The sequence below is a fragment of the Cydia splendana genome, chromosome 4 (genome assembly GCF_910591565.1).
Source record: "Cydia splendana chromosome 4, ilCydSple1.2, whole genome shotgun sequence".
NCBI classification, from domain to species: Eukaryota; Metazoa; Arthropoda; class Insecta; order Lepidoptera; family Tortricidae; genus Cydia; species Cydia splendana.
This window is the reverse complement of record NC_085963.1, coordinates 10,440,920-10,460,380: the sequence shown is the minus strand read 5'-3', so window position 1 is coordinate 10,460,380 and position 19,461 is coordinate 10,440,920. Positions and strand designations below refer to the sequence as shown.

At 34.7% G+C, this 19,461-nt stretch overlaps 2 protein-coding genes across 2 annotated transcripts in view; one reads left to right on the top strand and one right to left on the bottom strand.

Annotated features, from left to right (window-relative positions):
* Nucleotides 1–12,139, bottom strand: part of LOC134789869 (dynein axonemal heavy chain 8) — a 114,991-nt gene extending 102,852 nt beyond the window's left edge. The window contains exons 1-4 of the mRNA XM_063760541.1: nucleotides 11,687–12,139; nucleotides 11,490–11,600; nucleotides 4,486–4,597; nucleotides 135–277 (exon numbers count right to left, since the gene is read on the bottom strand). Coding sequence (XP_063616611.1) covers nucleotides 135–277; nucleotides 4,486–4,597; nucleotides 11,490–11,600; nucleotides 11,687–11,989 — 669 coding nt within the window. The 5' untranslated portion in view covers nucleotides 11,990–12,139. The remainder of the gene's footprint in view (nucleotides 1–134; nucleotides 278–4,485; nucleotides 4,598–11,489; nucleotides 11,601–11,686) is intronic.
* Nucleotides 12,140–14,217: 2,078 nt separating this feature from the next.
* LOC134789859 (endoribonuclease CG2145-like) lies at nucleotides 14,218–19,366 on the top strand. Its single transcript, XM_063760531.1, has 7 exons — nucleotides 14,218–14,419; nucleotides 15,299–16,193; nucleotides 16,456–16,567; nucleotides 17,546–17,630; nucleotides 17,810–17,953; nucleotides 18,644–18,732; nucleotides 18,980–19,366. Exons 1-7 carry the CDS (start codon nucleotides 14,359–14,361, stop codon nucleotides 19,211–19,213), a joined length of 1,620 nt encoding a protein of 539 aa, XP_063616601.1. The 5' UTR covers nucleotides 14,218–14,358; the 3' UTR covers nucleotides 19,214–19,366.
* The last annotated feature ends 95 nt before the right edge of the window (nucleotides 19,367–19,461 follow it).

The following is a 19,461-nucleotide window of genomic DNA, read 5'->3' as shown; positions in this document are numbered from 1 at the left end:
AATTTTTTCCCTTATTTTTTAAGTCTAGTATGCTCAATAGGTGCCGAAAAACTAAAAAAATGTTTATATTTAAGATATTTTGACCTTTGCCAAGATAAGGGTTAACTATTGAGGCAAAAATATCATGAACTTACGTCGGCAACATTTTTATTGTCAATGACTTTGTTTTTAATCCTATACATAGCGATACATCGTCCGCAAGTGCCAATGGACGAAGCATCTGAAATATAAGTTCGCTCCATCCTGCCTTTTTGGTTAGGCACAAAACGGCCGGATTCTGAAATAATAAAAGTATATTAAGTATTTATTATTATAGTGCAGAGGTTCCGTCTTTAAGTGATAAAAAAACTCGACAAAATTTTATTTAACAAGCTTTTATTAGGTCGACCTGTATGTAACTATGTAATGGAATCTAAGGTAACTAATTTAACCATCTTCCAAGGATCGTAGCGTCATGAAAGTTGGCAGCTGTATGTAGTTCTGATGACAATACAATAATATGGTACTGTCGAACTGATCTGATGATGGAGACAGGAGGTGGCCATAGGAACTCTCGACCTGTATGTAACTATGTAGGTAATGGAATCTAAGGTAACTAATTTAATCATCTTCCAAGGATCGTAGCGTCATGAAAATTGGCAGCTGTATGTAGTTCTGATGACAATACAATAATATGATACTGTCGAACTGATCTGATGATGGAGACAGGAGGTGGCCATAGGAACTGTGTGATGAAACAACGCAACCTAATTGTGATAGGGGTTTTTAGAATTGTCTCGATGAGTATTAGTTGTCTGTCGTAAGAAAAGTACAGTCAGCGATAAAAGCTTGTACCAAAAATGAATTTTTTGCCAAAAACTTATTCCAAATAAGTAGGTACGGTCAGCAGCAGATATACCTGAGCGGACAAGGTGTCCAAGAAAACATATACACTTCAATCGTCACAAAAATAAGGACATCTAAGTTGTCATTTTAGCGTAGGCTTTCAGTTCGTCACATATATCTTAACTTCTGAGTTTTTCTTTAACACATACACCCTTATTTAATCACAATGACAATAACGGTTAGAAATTCAGTGGTAACTAAGCACTCAAATTCAAGCTGCTGTCATTAATACCTACACGCACTGCCAATCACGTACGTCACCAGCCAGGGTGCCACCAGTTGCTAAGCAGTTGTTATTTCAATGGTAACTAAGCATCAATATTTTATCTGTTTAACTTTAAAAATTATACTGTAGCAACTACGAATTGACACCTCCTTTCTTAAAGAAGTATTTTATCGTCAAGTGTCAAACTTAGACAATAAATAAGCACTTAGGTTCTACGAGAATGATCGGTTTTTTATTTTAACTATCATAGGCGGCCGTTCTTCCAAACCGTAGAGCATATTATATGTTAATATATTTATTAAGCCCGCTTATTGTACTAAAATATACTATATAGTACTATAGTTCGTTTTTTTAGCATTAGAAAGAACTTCCAAGAAGGTAAGCGATTTTGACAAGTCTTTTAATTGAAAAACGCTTTTTAAAAATCATAATTTAATACTTATGAAAGCAGAAGAATATAAATGATCGTATTAGATTCATAATTGTTACATATTTGCCGTAACTTATTTTTTAAATGTGTTTTTCAATTAAAAAACACATCAAGATTGTTTACCTTATTTCTAATGCTAAAAAATACGAACTATAAAATACGATGCTCCGAATCGATCAAAGAACGAAGGAGAAAATAATAGAATTTAAACTTAACACGTTCACTGTCCCAATCTGACATGTAAACCTTATGGCTTTGTAATAGAGGCTAGCCGTGGCCCCACGTGAGGAGCACGGGCAGTGAAGGTGTTAAGCATATCCAACTATGAGTACTATGACTCCTCTCTTTATTTTGTTGGTTGGATTCATGATCCGCAAGAAAGGTGCCTCCTCTTCTATAGATGTACCTATGCGATAAAACCATCACTGCCATGCATATACCTATAAGTTTGTTTTTTTTAGCATTAGAAAGAACTCCACAGAAGCAAGCGTGCAGATTTTATCAGGCTCTTTAATTGTTAATAATTATTGAATTATCTAATGTAGCATGGTCAATACATATAATTTACTTCAAATTATTACCGCTAAAAGTGCCGGATTTGGAACCACAAGATTACTTCTGCGAAGTTCTTTCTAATGCTAAAAAAAACGTACTAAGTATACGTAATATGCTAACTTTACTGTTGACCATAGGAATGACGAATTTTGTTTTTACAACTTAGCAGAGAGGATAGAATATACGGAGGTATATACAGTATGTATCAGAACGAAAGGCCAAGAATGAGACCCATTAATGTTTAAGTCATACTGAGCAACTTTTAAGGGGCCCACTGATTAACAGTCCGCCGGACGGTATCGGCCTGTCAGTTAGAACCAAAATTTTGCCAGTTCCGAACAACTGACAGGCCGATACCGTCCGGCGGACTGTTAATCAGTGGGCCCCTTTACTATGGGACCAACCCTGAAACCCCGGAAAAAAAATTCCTCTACCGTAGAAAATATCAACATCAGACCAGCAAAATGTATGAAACTTCCAATTATTTTTCCGCGTTTTCGGGGCTGGTCCCATAGTAAAAGTTGTTCAGTATGACCTAAACATTAATGGGTCTCTTTCTTGGCCTTAAGTTCTGATATATATTGTTTATCTTTGAACTTATTGTTAGCATAACCTAGCAGTAAACATCAAATGGCATTCCGCACAGGAGTAATCTAAGGAACGCCCACTGCGGTTTCAAACCTACAACGTCCTGTTAGAAAGTCGTACATACGCTACATGTGACATATCTTCAAAAAACATATAAATTTATGCGAAATTAATATAAAACTACAAATTAATAATAGAAATGAAACCCAAAAAAAGCAGTAATCTCTAGGAGCGTCCCGACTGGGATTTGAACTCGCGGTCTCTGCTTTGAAAAGCAAACGCCTTAGTAACAAGACCACAACGTGCCTTGACAATTGGCTCTAAATTCGGCTTCAGTTAGCTTTCGCTATGTGTCATTCATTCGTTTTGATGATTCTATTCAATAAAAGAAATAGTTTGCAGTAAGTTGACTGACAGGCCCCTGTCAATGGTTGAAGGGCAAAACGTGAGATATATGTATGTGATGACAAGACTGTACTGCTTTCGATGATTGTCAAAACGCTTTACCTAAAATTAGCATAGCTATCATTCATTCAATATACGACCATACATGTATGCTTTAAACGTCTATTTTTCCATATTGTTCAGATATATTTGACACGTTGACCGCTTAGATACCAGTGGTTTTTTGACAGCTAAGGTATCAATGATTTGCATAGCTGGGCATTAACTCGTTAATCCGTTAATCGTTAATTAACGAAGTTAAGTTTTCGAGTAACGGATTAACTTTTAAGTTAACTTTCAAAACCTGTAACGGACTTGTTAACTTCCGTTAACTTTTCTTAAGTCCGTTATTCGTTAATACCTAAGTACCTACTCACACCAATGCCGCGCGCTGCCTCAAATATAACACTAGTATTATACCATCGAGTGCTGCCGTGGAACGCCTGTTTTCGGCGGGAAAAGATTTTTTTTCTCCAAAACGGGCGTCGCTATCAGACGACAATTTTAATATGCTCATGTTCATGAAGGGGCACATGCACCTTATGGCAGATGCTAGCGAATGATATTTTTATTGGCTATGCTATTATTCATTAGTAATGATTACCATGTTAATTAGTAGATTAGTCTTTAATAAAAATCAAAATTTATGATTATTTCTCCTAGTTTTATTTCTTATTGCGTATATTTACGATTTCGAGTTAACGATTAACGATTAACTTTAACTTCCGTTAAAACTTTTGAAAAGTAACGTTTTAACGTTTAACGAAGTTAACTTTTTATTTAACGGATTAACGATTAACGAAGTTAACTTTTTGATTAACGGTGCCCAGCTCTGATGATTTGTTGTAAGTGTAGAAAATGTAGAAATTAATGAATAGCGACTGTTAAGATATTTGTGACATGTTGAGCGCTCACAAGTAAATGCTACCATGACAGTCAACAACTTTTTGACAGGTTAAACGTTTACCTCTCTTTGAGCACCTGGAGTGTATAGCGACTTCTGCTGCTGACTGTACCTACTATCAAAAGTTTGGAAGTACATATTAGCTAGGGTGAATGAAGTAGGTAAACTTAATACGCGTGGTTAGAATTAGAAACAGTTTAAGCACATATTAAACTATGCACATAATATTAAAGATTGACTGTCTAGTTACTATTACCTACTTAAGTACTTAGAGATGTTTCTATTTTAAAAATATTCGGGTTGCTCCTCGTAATATTTGTACAGTCGACATCAAAGATATGTTTACACTTTTCGCCTTATTACAAACGAGTAAGGTACAAAAGTGTAAACATATCTTTGACGTCGACTGTATAAGAAACGTTCAAGATATTAGGTAGGGATGTCAAAAATTACCCATTTTTACTGGTGGTAACAAGGCATCGCAGAGAACTATACAGTTGCGGCCACCTTCAGCGACTGCACTGTCCAACAAATCAATATGTATATCCGCATCGTAGACACCTTCCTGAAATAAAAACTTTCCACTTGAGCAGCCGTGATATGCTTTTCAGACTTAGATATGTTACGCTCTTTTGAACACTTTTCGTACTTTGACCCCTAATAGTTGGTATCGTCTTGGGTCGTCCCATTCGTTTTTCGTCAAGTTCTAAAATTAGTCCTATTCTGCTTTTGTCACCCATTCTACATTCGTCACAATCGTCGGTGGCTTTCAATGTAGAATGCGTGACGAAAGCAGAATAGGACTAATTTAAGAACTTGACGAAAAACTAATGAGACGACCCAAGACGATACCTAATAGTTAACCGCGGAAAGGATTTTCTAAAGTACTTTTTTGGTCTGTTAGACCAAGAAAAGTCTGCAGCGATTTTGATAGCCCACGCAGGGCAAGTGTTATTTTAAACGTCAAACTTCTATTAAATTATGACGTATAAATAACACTTGCACTGCGTGGGCTATCAAAATCGCTGCAGACTTTTCTTGATCTAACGCATATTGGCAGCGGTAGAGTATTCAAAGCGGGGCTTATCTCTCAGACACCCTGCATGAAAGAGGTGCGGTCAAGGAATTTTATTGATTGCTGTACCATTTCGTATCTTCTCACAGTGACAATAATGTGAGATACCTAGCGGCTTTCATATTGTTATCGTAACAATGTACTTAATGCTACATGAATTAATTTTCGTTACTGTACAGAGCGTGACGTCATCCTAGGTCATATTTTAGGTTCTAAGAGTTTCACCTGAGTTCTGTTCGTCTAAAAGAAACTAAGTACCTGTCTGTGAGCAGTATTTGTCCGTGAAGTTAGAAATATTTGTAACAGCCACCTACATAGGAATATGAAGCCATCAACTATGGAAACCTTTACAAGAGTCTTCAAAACTCCATGCTAACGAACCCACTAGTATCCTGTGCTAGAAGACTACTTAATTCAGAATATAAACCAAAATAAAATAATAAAGAAGAAAATACAGAATCTACCTCAGGAGGATTGGATTAGGAAAGACATCATTACCGGAATATCGAAACGAAATTCGCTATGGAGCGCCCTAAAAAATGATCCAGAAAACGAGGCCTTGAAGAATGAATTTAAGCAAGCGAGAAACCGAACAAGTGCAGCTATCAAATCAGCAAAAAATATATATTACTATAAAGAATTTCAGAAGTGTCACGGAAAACCCAAAACCATGTGGAAACTAATTAACAACTTAGCTTTAAACAAAATAATATGTAATGAAGGCCCGACAAAGTTAATCGTGGATAACACCACAATCTCTGATAAAAAAGAAATATGTGAATATTTTAAATCTGTATTTTTCGACAGTAGGCAGCTCTTTGGCTGAAAAAATAATAAGTAAAAATAACGATAAACCTAATATCTTATTGCAAAATATTTTAACAACTAATAATGATAGACAACTGACTGTAATTCCCCCCTGCACAAGTAAAGAAATTAGTATAATTATAGACAACCTAGACTCAAATGTTAGCGCGGGCATAGATGGCATTAACACTAAAACTATTAAATGTATTAAACCACTTGTCTTAGATTTTCTGAAGGACTGTTTCAATGCCTGCTTTGAAATCGGAGAGTTTCCTAACACACTAAAAGTTGCAAAAGTTACACCGATTTACAAATCGGGAAAGAAATCTGAATCAGAAAATTATCGTCCTATATCGGTCCTCCCAGTCATGTCTAAAATAGTTGAAAAACTTCTATATTCTCGCCTTAATAACTACTTAAAATCAATAAACTACATAAGTACTACTGTAGACCTAATAACAAAAATTAAAAGTAATATTGATGAAAAGAAAATAGTGCTTGGAGTCTTTATAGACCTAAAAAAGGCGTTTGACACAGTCAGCCATTCGTTGCTATTAAAAAAATTAGATAGAATAGGTATTAAAGGTCCAGCCCATAAAATATTTGAATCATATCTAACAGATAGACAACAGGTAGTCAAATTAGGAAATATCATCAGCAAATCCCGAAGCTTAAATTATGGAGTGCCACAAGGGTCAATTTTAGGCCCTTTATTATTTACAATCTATATTAACGATTTAACTGATGCCGGACTAATAGCTGACATTACTTTATATGCCGATGAAACTTGCCTTTTTTACTATGGCAATTCAATCGAGGATACCCTGATACAGGCACAATCGGACCTGGATACGTTGAGCATGTGGTTTGAAGCCAACTTACTCACCATTAATACTGGAAAAACTTCTTATATGGTTTTCTCAGCCAAAAATAAAAATATAAAAATAAATATTTCCTTATCAATTAACGGTCAGGTTTTAAAGGGAAGTAAAGAGGAAAAATACTTAGGACTCATACTAGACAGCGGCCTAACATGGCAATCACATATACAAAAAATAAAAAATAAAATTATTTCGCTAACAGGTGCTCTGCGACGAATGGCTGGTTGTGTCCCACGACGAATCCGTCAACAAGTGTATAATGCCCTTATTCAACCACACTTAGACTACATTATAGAGATATGGGGAAGTGCAGCTAAGACCAACTTAGAAAAATTACAATGAACTCAAAACAAATTAATAAAAACATTATTCAATTATGATTATCTTACACCTACAACTAAAATATATAGCGATACTAAAATACTTACACTAAAACAAAACTATATTTATAAAACCTGTGTCCTAATTTATAAAATAATAAATATAAAGTACACTCACAAATAACATTCTTAACTAACAGCGAAAAAGGCCTACGGGACAGCCGACGCTCAAACAATTTAGCCTTATCAAAAGCGCGAACAAATCAGTTTGGTCAGAAAAATTTTACTCGGGAAGGACCGAAGCTCTACAATAGTCTACCAATAGAAATACGTAACTCAGCATCATTGAACATCTTTAAAAAAAAAGCTTAAGTGTCATATTTGCGAGACTTTATTAATATAAGAATAGAATGTTATTTATTCCTTTATATTAGGTATTATTATATAATAACACGCCAGCTTGCAACCCCCCTTTAGTAATCAGCTGCCGTACTTTATTGGAGCCCGCAACTCCAGAGGTGTCGCATGCGCGTTGCCAATCTTTTAAATCTGTTAAATATAGTAACAATATGTTAATTGTGCATGTATAATTTATTAATTTCTCATTTAAGTGAAGTTTTGTTATATCTTCTTGAGAAATAAAGATTCTTAAACCTGACATACCTTTACCTACCTCTTAAAATTTGTTATGGCCGTCCATTGTCACTTCAAGAAAAAAAATTAAGAAAAGAAAAAGAAGAAGAAATACGAATATATTATTATACTAGTGGCTCTGTGAGCTGTAGACCTCGCGAGCAGAGCTTAAAACTGAATAAATGTATGGTTCCGTTGTTTAGAAGAATTTAGAGAATCTAATTTGACCATAAAAACTTATCTATCAATTGCTTACAAAATTCGGGAATTGGTTTAGATATGCGACCTGTAGAGTAGAACATATGGACATACGAAACAATTTTTGGCTAACAGGCCAATTCAAACTTACACTGATATCAGAAAGACATCTAACTGATGTCATTTAGTTATCGTGCATTTCACTCGTTCTTGTCCGTACATGTATTGGCGCAAGCGAGACGCACGATGACTACTAAATAACATGATAAAAATATCATCCCGATTTCAGTGTACGGTCGATGCCCCTTAAGTATCCACGTCGCCATACCAATTGTATAGAAAAGTGGATAGAGTTAGACCAAGAAAAGTCTGCAGAGATTTTGACAGCATACGCAGTGCCAATGTTATTTGTGCCAGTGTCAAAATCTCTGCAGACTTTTCTTGGTCTAACTCTACTTATGTTAGGAAACCAACATTACCTTTGAATTAGCCTGTAAACTGCAACTAAGAAGCTTCGTGCGCGAGTGTGGCCCATAATTTCCGAAATCATTTTTTCTTCAAGGCAATTACTCCGTTCTCATATTTTGCGTTGCCCATAATTTCCCGAAATCATTCATTCTCGGTAGCAATTACTCCGTTCCCATATTTTCCCAATGGTTTTTTTCCGCAATCGCCTATTTTTAAATTAATCTTTTCCTTATAATTTTCGTTCTTTTAAATATCTAGGATAATATTTTCTTGTTACTGTATGTTAATAGTGTAGTAATTATATTTGTTACTTGTAGGTATTTCACATACAACAAATATTAAAAACACTAAAAATAAAACGTAATCTAAAAAAATACAAGTAAAAAACCAAACGCTGTCAGCCAATAACTCTAACCTACCTATCTCTGGGAGCAGATTCGTTTTTAGGGTCATCAAAAATAAATAACCCTAACCTACCTATCTCTGGGAGCAGTTTCGTTTTTAGGGTCATCAAAAAAAATAACCCTAACCTACCTATCTCTGGGAGCAGTTTCGTTTTTAGGGTCATCAAAAAAAAATAACCCTAACCTACCTATCTCTGGGAGCAGTTTCGTTTTTAGGGTCAGCAAAAAAAACCCTAACCTACCTATTTGAAAAAAACCTGGTTATTTTTACCACTAGCATTAAAAAAAAGAGAAAATATGGAGATAGAGAATATTTAGTTAGTGAAAAAAAAACCTACTGGTTATTTTAACTACTGGGATTAAAAATAAAAGGGAATAAATTGAGAAAGGGAAAATTTAGTTTATGAAAAAATGTCCACGAAATATAAAATAAAGCGAAGAAATTCCACTGGGAAAAAATGAGAACGGAGTAATAGCCTCGAAGAAAAAATGATTTGCGGAAATTATGGGCCATTTTAGCGACGCGATCCAAATTAAAAGGCTCTAGGATAATGATAGTTAGACTTTGAGCCCGGGAAAGCGCAACGTACGAGCAACCTACAGCTAGTTCCCTGAGCCCAAGGTCGACCACTACCCTAGGCAATGTTAACCCCTGCGATTTATGGATGGTGACCGTCCATGCTAGAACGTAAGTGGAAATTGACTCCTGGAACAGCCATGCCCTTGAACCTTGAAAAATGTTCAAACAAAAACTCAAACTAATACGCTTACCTCGCGCTTCCCGCTCGCTTGATCAATCAGCAATACGATGTTTAAGTGCAAAAAATAAATAAAAAAAGTTGCATTTACTGGGGATCGAACCGGGTACCTATCCCATATCCTTGCTTGTAAGCGTCTTTCCAACTGCGCTATGATAGCATTTAGATGAGCTGACGAAATTTGGCTACTTGTTCTCGAGTAATAATTTAAATATCTAATCTAAAGAGAATAGAGTGTATAGGGCACGTGCGTGAACTATAGGGGGCAGCATAGGAGCCGTCAGATTTTTGGCGTGAGGCGTAAATGTGACGTTTATGCTTCCGATGTAGCCCACAAGATGACAGAACCAGGCGTGTCTCACTCCGCGATTTCGTCGCTTTGCTACAGGTAGCTAAAAGTACATCCGTTCGGCCCCAATTTTGGGGTTTGCCATAAGCCGCGCGTGGCGCTGTCGCCACCTAGCGGCCATATCTGTGCTGATCGTAACAGACGCGTTTTGTTAGAGAGTGAGTCTTCTGTACTTAGTACTATTATTTATTCTGTGACAGAATATGCATAAGGAAACGTACCTACAAGAACGGTAGATGGTAGAACTTGTTTTGGCAATGTACATGTTTCCGATTCAGGCCACAAGATGGCAGACCCTCCAACGCGGACGGTCCCTATATGTAGTAGAGGGTTATTTTAAGTGACATTGTATATTGTGAGATAAATAAATCATATCATATCATATCATATTGTCATACTAAATTTTGTAGTCACAGTAAATTTACTGCCATCTTTCGATACAGGATTAAAATGAAAATGAAAAAAAAGATCAATAAATGTATATATGTATGGCTAAAAGGTTTTTTTTATTTTTAGAACGCCATATGATTTTGTCCCATGTTCTTTTACTGATATGAGTAAAAATTGTTAAATATAAAATGGTGTCGCCATCTAGACGAGCATAGGCCAAAGGTATGGCGCCGTATATTCAAGAATCAAATTTTCTTTAAAGCGCAAATAGCCATCATCTCTTGCAAAAAATAAACGAATACGCTTAGCCCGCGCTTGATAAATAAAAAATACGATTTTTTCATTTTTTCAAAATAAAAAACAACAATTCATACGAAATTTAAGTATAAAAAAATACAAAAAGTTATGAAGCAGCATACAATTACTGGGGATGGAACCAGGGACCTATGCAAACAAAAAAGCGAACGTTTGCTAAATGCGCCATGATAGTTCTTACTAAAGCTGACGAAATTTAGCTACTCATTCTCAAGTAAAAACTAAATATCTAAATACCGCCGAAACCAGCGATACAAATTTCCTGAATTTTTGGCCATTTAATCTATAAACATATATCAAAAAGAAAAAACTCTTATGATATCGATACGACTATTTGTTTAGGCGACAGGTATCACGACCCCGCCATTTTTAAAAATTTCCAAAAACCGGATTTACAAAAAAAAAATATTTAGTCATAAAATCTGGTCACAAAATTTCATGAGAATCGGTTAAGAATTGCGACCTGTAGAGGAGAACATCCGGAAATACAAAACTAAATATCTAAATACCGCCTAAACCAGCGATAATTTTTTTCTGCATTTTTTGCTATTAACTCTGTAAACATGTCTCAAAAAGAAAAGACTCTTATGATATCGATACGACTATTTGTTTAGGCGCCAGGTATCACGACTCCGCCATTTTTAAAAATTTCCAAAAACCGGATTGACAAAAAAATTTTACTTAGTCATAAAATTCGGTCACTACACGAGAATCGGTTAAGAATTGCGACCTGTAGAGGAGAACATCCGGACATACCGAAAGCAAAATGCCCGAGTCAAAACGTAGACCTTCGCTTCGCTTCGGTCAATAAGAAGAGTAAGTAAAGACATACATATAATATATAATAAAAATAACTAACCAGTATATATTCTGGCTTTCTATTCAAAATTGCGCCTGCCATCTCGAGTAAAAACCTGTGCTGAGTCTTCAGGCCTCCCACGCGATTGTTACGCGCCTCCTTTGCCTTAGCCTACAAAAAGTAAAAGTCAATTCAGAACTGTATCTAAATTAACTAGACAAATAAAACAAAGTATTCTAATCAGAAAGTTTATTTACTTGCTTCTCTTTATAAGACTCTTGGCCTAGTGCCAAAGCGCTCATAGAAACTTTGCTTTTCTTCTGGATGCTTTTCAGCCGTGACCCGACGTCAAGGATAGCCTCAAGCGCGGTTCGGTCCACTTCAACCCGTTCCTGAGTGGACTGTGATTGCGGAAACATAGACGCTTTGCGGTGGGCAATGTGTGTTAGACTTTCAATTTTTTCCGCAGTGTGGTCAATGTCTTCCGCTTTTTGTTTGTCGTCACTCTTTTCCGGGCCTTCGGCAGGCGGAGCTTCCGCACCACCAGCCTCGTCTGCCATGGCTTTAAGAAAATCAATTCAATTAAATAATACAATATGCACAAACAGCCTCTCTATTATAATTGATTGACGTAAGTGTCAAACATTCACACAAAAATTGTAGTTCGAAATTGAGATCAATTTCAAATTTAAATATCGAATCATAATTTCTACCATAGACATTTTCTGTAAATGTTTAAAAGACGGGGGTAGACTACCGGAACGCGATTTTGGTTTGGTCTGCATATTTCTTCCTTGCTCTGGTGTGAGGTATTGTTGTTTTTTTTTTCTTTTTGTTTATGGCCTGGTTACGAGACGGTATTGTTGTTTTTGGTATTTGAGGGTGGTCAGCGAATTCCTTTACCCATAAGGTAGGGTAAATATTAAAAGTTAATGTTAAGATACTGAGGCAAGTAACTTCCTTTCTATTTTTATAATTCATGTCAAAATTACTTTCTGTTATCTTAATCGTGCTTATTTGCATTTTTTGCCCGATCTTACTTTTTTTTGTATCTCTTTGGATTTCACGGGCCCATAAATCCCGGTCTTTTGATAGGCTTGCGTGGGGATAAAGATCCAACACGTAGAGTCCCCTTGGAGAGCTTTAATGTCATTTACTTTTTTTTTTATTAAGTAACCAAATTTAATATGTATTCTAACATGTTCTATAATACACTGCTCTCTATTATGACGAATATAATTATGCGTTTAGTTTTTAACCCTCCGCTGAAGAGTCGTTAGTTAAATGAAATAATATTTGCGTCTACGTTGCGTACTATCCAAAATATTTTCTGATTTTTAAATTTTCTTCATGAGTGGAATCAAGAATTCCTACGAAGTGAAATGAAAATCGATAATTGGAATAAAAAAAAGCTATCACACTATTCTGCTATTCAGAAATTGTAATTATAGATGGTCAAGCAAATCTTGTCAGTAGAAAAAGGCGCGAAATTCAAATTTTATATTAGACGATATCCCTTCGCGCCTACATTTTTCAAATTTGCCGCCTTTTTCTACTGACAAGATCTGCTTGACCAACTTTATTACCCCAAATTTTCGCGATCGTCTTGTACTAGTAAATTTCATAAATGCTTTAACAGACTAAATAAATACGAATTTAATAACTCCAATTTTTTTTTACTAAACTAATGACATTTAGTAGTTAAAATAAATCATTATACAAATGTACAATTTTTACAACCTATAAACGGTACAATACTTTGAGCACGACCAGTATATCAAGGTCAATTTATTGACAACAATAAGTCCTTATATCAACAATTGCGTACAAGGTAGTAGGTATGTAAAACGTAATAAATGCATAAGCCAATACCAAGACCAAGATGATATACTACGTAATATATACGCTCTTTATATGTTAGATAATCAATTTAAAAACAGATTAATATAGTTATATTCATTATTTTCACGTGTATTAAATAACGCAAATATCACTAATTAGAAAATTATGGTCAGTGGTATTAATACGCCAAAGTATTAGAGTAAGACCTAGAAAAGTCTGCAGCGATTTTGATAGCCCACGCAGTGCAAGTGTTATTTTAAACGTCAGACGTCTATTAAATTATGCCATATAAATAGCACTTGCACTGCGTGGGCTATCAAAATCGCTGCAGACTTTTCTTGGTCTAACTTTAATTACTTTAGTAATAAAAGAGAAAGTTCAACTAGGAAACAAATTACACTATATTATTTAATATTTTTTGATTTGTTTTTAAGTAAATAAATTATACTTAAGTCACTTTTTCTTTTGTACATGGCATCTAGTTCAGTAGGGCTACCGCCAATACCGAAAATCGTCAATTGCGGGCATTTTTCTCTGTCACTCTAATTACGCCTTCATTGGAGTAAAAGAGTAAGATCCCCGCAATTTGCGAATTTCGGTTTTCGCGGTAGCCCCTCAGTAGATATATAAAAGGGGCCGTTTTTATATTAACCCGCGGAAGATTCTTCTAATGGCTTTAGTGCTGCCATCTGTTTTTTCTGCGTGATGTCTTAACCTAGTTTGACAGGGCATATACATGATAAAATATTTAAATCGAACAGTTCGCATTAATCTTATTAGGTACTTACTTACTACTCCGTGATTAATTGCTGGGTATATGTATCATACTTTATACGGTATAAAAAAATATAATATAACGACGGTTCATGTTATGTAGAATTAAAAGTCTGTGGCAGTAAATGTGGTTCAAGCAGCCGCAAGTAGGGCAGATGAGATATTATGAACGTCTTGGTACACGTCTAGTGAACATTCAACGTAGCGTCTGGCCAGACGGTGGTTACAAAAGTGGTCAATCTAGTCACAATATTGAAATTGCTGTGGAATCTTTATTTATATAAGTTAATCATAATAATCATAAGTAGTGAAAATGTTTGATAAACATTTATGTGTGGTATTTACAATATTCCTGTGTTTTTATGTGAATCAATGTGAGTCGTTGTTTCACCTTGTTTATCTAACTGTTTGAGCTTGTGTTTAGTTGAGGAAAAAGTGCCAAATATATGTTAATAAGGTTGCAATGTTAAATACCCACTTTTAATTGATATCATTATCAATGCCAACTAAAAGATTTGATATAATATACGCATAATAATAATATGCCACTGTGTTTTTTAGAAATATTGTTTTATTAATTAGATATATGAATTTTCTGTGATGATCGAATAAATCATACCCATAGGTTAATTATAGACACACTGATTTATAAGGCTGGGTAATTAAAAGATAATCAGGAATAGTCATCTGTTTCGTACGTAAGTCATCGAAATTTTATTTTTAAAAGAAAACAACTCAGTATTTTTTTATCATGAGTAATTTTGAAGTTTAAATTAAATTTTAACAGAAATGTATTGTCACCCTACCAGTGGTTTTGTCTAAAATCTAGAGTTTAAACCTTTCCAAAGTAACAAATGTTAAATTCCCCGCCAAAGGGGTGGCACTTGACGTACACCTACTTCCTTCCAATAAAATTAGGGTGTCCACATGGACCCATGGGTCCAAATTAATAACCACTGGATGCATATCCAGTGGTTATTAATTTTAACAATGTCATTAAATGTAATTAATTACACGGTGAAGTAAATTGCATGATATCTCCTATATTAAATTCTATTTAGGTTGGTAATTAATATTTTTCAACTCCTGATCACCTATTCAATTTCACCGTGTATATTTTAAGCAATAAGGTAAAATAGATTGCCTATAACACAACCAGGGTAGTCAGGGTACAATTATGTCAACACGCTTCTTAGAATATTTTTTTTAATACGAGTTAGGTAAAAAACTTACATGTTGATTTATATTTTCAGGTCTGGAGATTGATAAGTCACGTCGATATAATCAAAACTCGGATTTTCTGCTTCATGAAGCTACAGGGTCGTTACAATACCAAGGACAGACACAAACAAACTCAGGCAAACGAGATTATGTAGCCCCTTCATTTTCATCACAATCACCATCCAGTACTTCACAACAAACTACTGCTAAAACTGCAACATCGCCAAAAAGAGACTTTGTTAATCCCACCGGAAAGAGAGATTACGTATCGCCATCTACATTTTCAACACAATCACTCGGCACTTCGCAACAAACCACAGCAAAACCATCAAACACACCTACTAGAAGAGACTTCGTTAACCCAAAATTCACAACCCCAAAGCCTTTAGATAATACTCAACACCATCAAAAACGACCTGGACAAGTGCAAGACCTAGTTAACTTTTTTGATAGTAAAAGTAATAACGGAGTTGTAACACCAAAGCCACCATCTTACAGCTCCATCTTACAAGGAACAACTAAACAAGGCTCCACTATAACGGCCTGGGGAAGTACGAAAGTAAATCAGCCTGTCACACAACCTACACCGAACCTGCCTCCAGCACAAACGACCAAAAGTTACAGTTCTATTTTGTCAGGGTCTAATACACAAAGTACTGTAAAACCCTCAACGAAACCTTCATCTTCAACATCAAGAGTGACCTCTCCAACGTCAAGGCCGGTGACTCCACAATTGCCAAGTGCAATTTTAAATAATAATAAAAATAACAACCAAGCCAGTAGTTCCAATGGTCCAAGTGATGCCGAACTTCAATCGTTAAGTGAAGAGCTTTTGAGGAAGGATACTAATAATGCGGCAAAATATGTAACTATTAACTATCAAGAAAAAACAACATCCCAGTCAAAAGAAGATAAGGCGCCACTACCGTAAGTATTATCATTGTAGGTATTCTATTTTACGTATTTTAATTTATATTTATAAATAATTGCTGTTGCATCTCTATTTTTATGATGCCAATGGTAATCAATCATTTTAACTTAAATTCAATCTATATTCAACTTTTTAAAGAAGTACTCTGTGTCACTTCCCTTATCTAAACCCATTACGTAATTAATTTGATATATATAACTTGTCCGTCATATTTGGATCATTAGGATGATGATTGACTTGTTTACAATTTTTCCGCAGATTACTAACAGTTTCACAAGCAGCCTGGAATATTCCAACAGTTCAAAAATTTGTACCTCTATTAGATAATTATGAAAGGGATACTCTTGTTAATGAATATGTTACTCCACAGGTTAGTTAAAATGTTGCTTAAATTAAACTGTCACGTAATTAATTTATAAAGTACTTAATATCCATTATATAAAATATTTTAATTTACAAAATTATGAATTTGTCGCCATTGTCCCCAAATTACGAATTGTATTTTTAGCACTAATCGTTGTTCTGGTTGCTGTCGACTTTTCGTCGTAATTAGTTAATTATCCATTACTCGGTCAGTTGACCGAGTAATGGATTTATGAAAACAAAGAACTAAAAAAAGATAAAAAGTTTCAATATTTATATAGCTACTTTTATAAGTAGGTATATGTTAATATACAGGGTGATTCCTGAGACGTGAGCAGGACTAATCCTGCACACTCATTAACTGATAATTGATCGATCACCGTCGTATTTGGGTGAAACAACGACACTTTTTCCTATTTTTTAACTTTTTGGTGAGGGCAAATTTAATTCCCTTCAATCATGGTCACCCTTAGAAGACCCAATTAATAAACATAAAACCTCTTTAACCGTAATGACAGCATTTTGATTACGAAGAAAATAAATTGTCAAACTTGAGTGAGTACGAGTTTTCAAAAGTAACCAGTAGGGCTACCGCCAATACCGAAAATCGTCAATTGCGGGCATTTTTCTCTGTCACTCTAATTACGCCTTCATTGGAGTAAAAGAGTAAGATCCCCGCAATTTGCGAATTTCGGTTTTCGCGGTAGCCCCTCTGACCGTGATGACATTGATGACATTCAATTTGACACAGAATATCGGTAGTTTAGTATTCTAATTGTGGGGTGACCATGCATGTCGTAAATAAACTAATAACTTTTTTTCAGTACGACTACAAAATTAACGTTAACCTCACTAATACTGATACGAAACAGTTAATTATTATTTACGAAATGCGCAGTGTTAGTCCTGCTCACGAATCAGCCTGTATATTACACCAAAAGAAACGTAAAAAAAGAAGTTAAACATGTAAGTATTTTTCTTTCAGGAAAGAAACGAAGAAAATGCTTTTATGGACGCTATCATGTCTACTACCGTCATACGTCACATGATGAACTTTTTGAAGGAAAAAGGTGAGCTTTTTATATAGATCTAGTCCTATTTAGATTTTTTACGACCTTTATCTATTATGTCAATTTCATTTAAAGTATTGACACAATAAAGCTTTAGCTGAATTTATTTTTATCCGTATTATGAAATATTGTTATTCATCTAAATATGAAGATTGACAATTCTCCATTTGATTTTCAAGGATATGTTACACCGGATCCAAGACAGCAGCGTGATTTTCTAAAGCAATTATGGTTCGGATTGTATTCAAGAGGTAAAGGAAAAATAAGCAGTTCAGGATTTGAACATATTTTTGTTTCTGAATTAAGGAACGGAGAAGTTTTGGGTAAGTACAATCATATGAAACGCTTATTTAAACTAAAGTGATAAAAATATAGTTAAATTTAATGTATTTAAGAAACACGTGTTATATAATGTAGATACATATTTAGGCTTATTTAGACTTAATAAGATAAGATAAGATAAGACCTTTATTTGCATACCAGTATGTTACATATAGGTTACATAATGGACCCTGGAAGGGTATAACAAAACATTGTTCATTAACTACTTATTACTAATTCCAACCAAGAACAAAAAATATTTTAAGTTAATAAAGAATAACTTAGCATCTTTTTGTTATAATTATAACTATACTTATGAACTAGAATGTACTATATATAATAAAAGACGGTGTACCTACAAGTTTACATGTGGTACCTAACTGCTTGTGCCTGCACTAAATAAGTTACCTTGTGTTGCGTTTCACAAAATTTCATGCGAAAGTTATGATGGTTATTATTTTATTAAGAATTTTTCAATTGTTTCGATGTTTTCTTTTCCACTACGTCTCACAGATACAAAAAAAAACAGTTCATACTAAATCGTGATTTAATGCTAAAAAAGCAAAAGTTAAAGGTTCTGACAATGATAAGCTCTAAAAATATTCTGATAGGTATGTATTAAGAAACAGAAGTCCGAGTTGTCCGAGTGGACAACGACCAGCACTGTTTAATTTATTATATTTTTTGTGCAGGACTCCATAACTGGATTTATTTTGCTAAAGAAGAGGCAGCAAACAGGGTTAACTATTTGGGATACCTTAAATACTTGCCCATTGGTGACGTGAGTAAAATAAATATTATTAAACTAGTAAATCCAGACATCGTTGAATGGATGGATGTATAATTGCCGAATGGCATTTCTTTCCTCGCATATTACTTTTGTTATTTTTGAAACTAATAATTACGTTCAGAATTTACAGTACCTATCAAAACCCTTTGAATTTATTTAGTAAGCAGCCAACCAGCCAAAATAGTAATGTACTATTTTATACACTTTGAGTACTACACTAGTTATTTTATATTTACAGAAAGGAGCTGTAATGAAACTCCACTTTAACCAGAATGGTGCTGACAAACCTGTTGATACTATGTTCGTTGGAACATCGCCGGAACTGGAAATAGCACTGTACACTATTTGTTTTGTTACTCGTGCTGATAATGACTGCAGGCTGAAGCTGGCCAATAAAGATGTCCAAATAATATCTCACACATTCCGCTATCGTAGCAAAAATTTAATTGGTAGTGCTTATCCCCAAATCTAGGGGCAAGTGTTATAAGTTATAAAGTATTGTCGCTTAGGGACTATTTTGGCTCAATATAATCGAAGCTGGAACCACTTTTTATATGAGATTTTTGTTTAACGTTATATTGTAATTTAGTTTTTTATTAAATATTTTAGTGGCTATTAATGTTATCACATTTTGTATTATTTCTTCCCGGTTGTTTAGGTTAAGAAGTATGAATGCCTATTTGACTACAATATGAGATGAGGTGGACTTTCTTCTCAGTA